Here is a 5,512-nt window from a genome sequence, read left to right as displayed (position 1 = left end):
ACTTTCCACCCATTGCTTCTTGTCCTGCCCACAGGTGCTTTGGAAAATAGCTTGACTCCCTCTTCTTTGTGGCAGCCCCTGAGATATTGGAAGACTGCTATCATGTCTCCCCTAGTCCTTCTCTTCATCAAACTAGACATACCCAGTTCCTGCAACCGTTCTTCATATGTTTTAGCCTCCAGTCCCCTAATCATCTTTTTGTTCTTCTCTGCACTCTTTCTAGAGTCCCAACATCTTTTTTTTTCTTTCTTTTTTACATGGTGGCCATCCAAAACTGTATTCCTTACCAAGGCCACTTCTAAAGTGGGCACTAACACTTCGTGTTATTAACCGAAGTGGGCTGCCCATCCGCCTTTTTCGCGCAGGCAAGAGCTGCCTGGAGGAGGAGGAGGAGGATAGTAACAGTAACAGAGTTGGAAGGAACCTTAGAGGTCATCTAGTCCAACCCCCTATTCAGGCAGTAGATCTATACAAGGGAGGAGACCCTCCGCCTCAAGTTTCTCTCGGCCACGGGTCGCGGGTGGCCCTTCCCGCGAGCCGACTAAGCAGAGCCCCGTTGACCTTCCGCCGCGCGCAAAAAAAAAGCTCCGCTCCCCTACCCAGACGCGCTGAGCTGAGCCGCCGGTTCGCGCCTCGCTGGGGCCGGGAGGAGGGGACTGGCGGAGGCCGGCTGGCTGTGGCTCTCCGCGTCTCTGCCTCCGATGCTTTCCCCCAAACTTGTAACGCTGGCAGCTGCCCCCGCTCGCCTGCCCGCCTTTGGCCAGGAGTTCCTCTTGGAAGCCTACCCGCTGGCCGCGTCAGTCAGTCAGTCAGTGTGCAGGCAGCGGCGGTAGGAGGAGCTCCTTCGCGGCAAGAGGAGGAGAGGAGGAGGCGGCGGCCGGCGAGGCTCGGAGCTCGGGAATGGAGCGGCGGAGAGCGCGTACATGAGCGACGAGGCCGGCCAGCTCGCCAGTCGACGGGCAGCGAGGGAGGAAAAAGGCTGAGGAGCCTCCGCTGCTGCTGCTGCTGCTGTTCCTGTTGCTGCTTCGCTCCGGCTCCGCTTTAGCCGCGTCTCCAGGCTCTCTGTTGCCGCCGCCGCCGACAGCCGGGGAAGCTCGAGAGAGAGGGGGAAAAAACCCCGAGGAGCGCCGGCCGGGAGGATCGCTGGGGCGAGCGCTCCCAACTGTGGCTGAGCCCGAGCGCGCAACTTCGTCTCTCTTCTCCCTTCCCCAACTCCGAGGAATGAAAGCTTTCCAGGCGGATTTGGCTCTGCTCTGCTTCTTTCTTCTCAGCCAAGGTAAGGAAGGAAGGAACCCGGGGAAGAGGTCCTCGCCTTGGGTTACTTTTATTTTATTTTATTTTATTTTTCCAGCGGGGGATGGAGGATCGCGGACTCTGGATGGGAAGGAAGCCCCGCCGACCTGCGCTAAGAAAGAAAGAATGAAGGGAAAAAAAAAAAAAAAACTCCTGGCGACTTTCTGCCCGGAGCTGCTCTTGCGCCCTTCTCTGGCTCTCCCCGCGCTCCGGAGAGGAGAAGGAGAACCGGAGAAAGGAGGGGAGATTTGGGGGGGGGGTTCCCCTCTTTCGGAACAGCTGATGGGCGGCCGCCTTTCATTGCTCGGCTTGCTTTCTTCACCTTCTCCTTAAAAAAACGAGTTTTTACGCTTTCCCGGCGACGGTGAAAGCGGGTTGGAGAAGGTGCTCTTTTTCGCGTAATGTCTGGAAGAGGGAAAGGAGGGTGGGAGGAGGAGGAGAAGGGTGGTCGCGGAGGGCTGGACGTAGCAACGGCTCCTTCTTGTCTTGTCCACGTTTGAGCAGAAGTCTCGACCGGGGGAGGGGACTTTTTGTAAGGATCCTTTCATTCCGCCATAAGGGGACCCCGAAGCGCTGCCCCCCACCCCCAAGTGTGTTTTGGTCTGGGATTTGCCGGTTAGAGGTTTGGTCCTTCCTCGGCGGACTCCGTGGGTTTCGTTCAGGTGTCGGCGTCTCTTGGATACACCGAGAACCGCCGTGCGATTTTGCTAGGGCAGACAAAATTGCCTTCGGTTGGATTTGGGGGGGGGGGCGGCTTCAGCAGAAAGAAGCCTGTAGGGTTAGTGCGACGGTAGGAATATGACGCGGTCAGGTTTGCTTTCAGGGGTCAGCAGCATCCTTAAAGAAAAACAAGGAAGGCGTGTGTGTCTGTCTGTCTGTCTGTCTGCAGGAGAGAGCTCAGAAACAAGAGAAAAATCCTGTATCCTAAACTTGAATCCTGGCAGTTTTCTGCTGCGATCGCCTTGGCTTAGAAAAAGCAGATCCGGGATAATTTCTGGAGGTGGGATAATAAACCGGCTTGGATCCGGGATGTTGGAAGGTCACCTGTGGAGTTAGAGAGTTGGGATAACTTCTGCTTTTCAGGTGTCATCCTAGAGTAACAGCCAGCTCCCCGTGCCAAAGCTGTGGTCCACCTGAGCCTTAAGGTGACATCCACCTGTTCAAGCTTCCTGCTCTGGGAGCATGAGGTTCCTGGGTGTTTTTGTTTTGAGGAATCCAACAGGTTTTATCTGTCGATTAAATGCTTGTGATTGCCAAAAGGTAACCAAAATCTATCATCCTTGTCTCCTTTGCTGGAAGTTATGAGACTGAGTAAATTATCTCTGTGCTCCGCCGTTTCATTTTCATTTTGTATTTTATTTTGTTTGTGTAGGGTTAGTTCTCTTATCCCCTTTCCTTCTTGAATATAGATCACAATGGCTTTTTTTTTTTTGCTCCTTTCCTTTTTGAAATCAAAGTATGATTATTATTTTTTTATAAGCTCGTGGGGCAAAAGCTGCTTTCCAAGAAGCCAAGATTTGAGAGCTGGTCAGGTCTATTTCCTCTACAGACGTCTTGCTCTTGATTATAATTTTTGTGATGATGATACCAGCAGTTCTCCTCCTCACCTTCTGGTACCAGGAATTGCTACGTTGGAGGAACATAACAGACAGGCATTTAACCTGGGATCTAAGAGGGGTTTCTTTTCCTCCTGATTTTTCTATTTCAGAGTCTGGGGAGGCAGGAGAGAGGAAGGCACCTTGAAAAGTATAGCCATTCAAATTCCAAAACTCTTGTCTGTGTGTCCTGTAAAAAGTGTTTCCTCTAGGTTTTGTTGGTATCTTTTGGGGTGATAGTGTAAATCTTCTGCCAAAGCTATTCCTGTTCTTTTCTACAGTGGAGTAATTAAACTTGTGTGTGTGTGTGGTTATATTTGAAGGCACAAGTGATAGGATGGCAGGAAACTGGGTTACTAGTCCACCAAAACTTGCCTGGGGAATTTGGCATTGCTTTAATCCTTTTGCTGTAAAGACCAAGCCAGCATCTAAAATACTATTAAAAGATTGAGCGAGATGAGCCACATACAAGAAGTTTTCTCTGCCAGATGCATATCTAAACGCATTTGCTACTGGTGGGACTTCTGTCCCATGCATCTTTAGTAGATTGCGACCTTTAGTAGATTGTTTTTCTGGGGTGAGATACTAGAGACATTTTTTTTTTGGACATGATTTCTTCCTTGGCTGCGAAGTTTGTTGGTCTTAGCACTGCATGCCAAATTCTTCAGTGGCTACTTAAGTTTTAAGACTACTATGTGCTGCCCACAAGGCTGTGGAGACTAAAAGCCCAGCAGTATCAATTAGGAAGCAAGAACAAGCACTGGTCTAGTCCTTAAGGCTGCAGGAAGATCTGCATTGGGCTAGGGAGGAAAAATTAACTAGCTACAGAATAATATTGGGAACTGGGAACGAGAGGGGATCTATAAGGTATTTGTGTCTGGCTGAGACATATAAATAAGATTACTGGGGACAGAACTGGGAGGGTCTCCAAACAGAATACCTGTCTTATCTAGGGTCTCACGAGAATGTACTTTTGTGTGAAATAATGTCCATTCAAGTCCTTCAAATCAGGGGGTCAAAGAAGGTGAGCTTTTAGAAAGGGGTTCATGCCACTCAATCTTGGGAAGCGATGCCTAATTATCAGATGGGCGTTATCTACTTATTGTTTTCCAAATCACTTGTTTTGTAAGGATTGTTCTGCATCTCTGCATTCCCTGTAAGCAAGTCTGAGTTTGACTTCTCTTGGCTCGTACTTCCTGGTGCAAAATACATCCACTGTTTTTTTCCCCCCTCTTTTCTTTTTTGGAGGAGAGCCTACTAATATGCTCCTGCATTCCTGCAGAGCCTCTTAGCGGTATCATTTTCAGACTTGCTCTTCAAAGCCAAATTTCTTCCGGTTTGTAACCACCAACGTGTAAATGTTCAGGGGTAAGTCCACAGTGCCCACTCCTCTTCCACACCTATGGTATCTTAAGTGAGATTCTCAGTACTGTACAGTAATTAAAGTGGGAGGAGATATAGCAAAGCACAGATGGAAGGGCTCCATTTATAGTCATCTTAAGTTTCCCTTAAGATGGCACAGCAGCTCAAGAAATTGCTTCTCTGTGGGTGGCATTAGGCTTCTTGGTCAGCATGTATATAACTAGCCTGTATTCTGTCTCGGGACGGATAGATATGTGTTTGGTCTGTTCCTCCCACATTACTGATTTTTTTCCCTTCCCTGCTGCTTTTTCTTTCCCTAAACTGTCAAGGCTACAGTATATAGTATGTCATGAAAACTAGTATAAAGTCATGAGACAATTCACCTCCTACTAGCATCTTACATCAGTGATGTTCCATGGTAGAAGAAATATGTCCCTGTCACAAGCAAAGCACAAAAGCTTTTGGTAATTACTGATTTTCTTACGTTTTGTTTTGAATTTTTTTTTTTTATTTCCTTGCTCTGAAATGACTTAGAGTAGAAATAAGGAAAGAGCCCTCCTTCTCTCGCACCTTCTCGTCTGGTCATCTCAGCCCTGTTAGCATCCTCACGGAGTTTTTGAGTGGTATGTTGCTGTCATGTAACTAACCTCTAGAGTTGGTGCTGTGAGATCTTCCATCTCTACCTCCTCCACTTCCTTCCCCTTCTCCAACTATAAAGGTAAAGCTTCCCCTCACACATATGTTCCTGACTCTAGGGGGCAGTGCTCATCTCCATTTCAAAGCCGAACAGCCAGCGCTGTCCGAAGACGTCTCTGTGGTTATGTGGCCGGCATGACTCAATGCCAAAGGTGCACAGAGTGCTATTACCTTCCCACCAAAGGTGGTTCCTATTTTTTTACTTGCATTTCTTATGTGCTTTCGAACTGCTAGGTTGGCAGAAGCTGGGACAAGTAATGGGAGCTCACCCCGTTACGTGGCACTAGGGATTCAAACCGCTGAACTGCCGACCTTTCGATCGACAAGCTCAGCATCTTAGCCACTGAGCCACCGCATCTCCACCACATCTCCAACTATAACATTCGACAAAGGACTTGCATATCTGAGTAGCTTGGGAAGAAGCAGATCTAATGATCAAGATGGCTAAAAACTGTGGGGAAAACGGATTCCATACTTTGAGAATCTGTCGTGGGTTGGCCCACTTCCTCCACCGTTGTCACACTTGTCCCACTGACTTGTCTGATACTTTTTCGGGTGTGTGTGTG

The 5,512-nt window shown here is 48.7% G+C and overlaps 1 protein-coding gene across 3 annotated transcripts in view; it reads left to right on the top strand.

Moving 5' to 3' along the window:
• Positions 1-703: 703 nt before the first annotated feature.
• Positions 704-5,512, top strand: part of KIRREL3 (kirre like nephrin family adhesion molecule 3) — an 847,361-nt gene continuing 842,552 nt past the window's right edge. For 2 of the 3 annotated variants that reach the window (XM_034421932.3, XM_087876028.1), the window contains exon 1: positions 812-1,276. In XM_034421932.3, the coding sequence (XP_034277823.1) occupies positions 1,222-1,276 (55 nt within the window). In that variant the 5' untranslated portion in view covers positions 812-1,221. Of the gene's footprint in view, positions 1,277-5,512 lie in introns of all 3 variants that reach the window. The other variant, XM_034421931.3, reaches the window with a different exon arrangement.

The sequence above is a fragment of the Pantherophis guttatus genome, chromosome 9 (genome assembly GCF_059756535.1).
Source record: "Pantherophis guttatus breed Tessera chromosome 9, ASM5975653v1, whole genome shotgun sequence".
Classification (NCBI taxonomy): Eukaryota; Metazoa; Chordata; class Lepidosauria; order Squamata; family Colubridae; genus Pantherophis; species Pantherophis guttatus.
The sequence above is the reverse complement of the archived record's forward strand: the minus strand, read 5'-3'. Positions and strand labels throughout refer to the sequence as shown.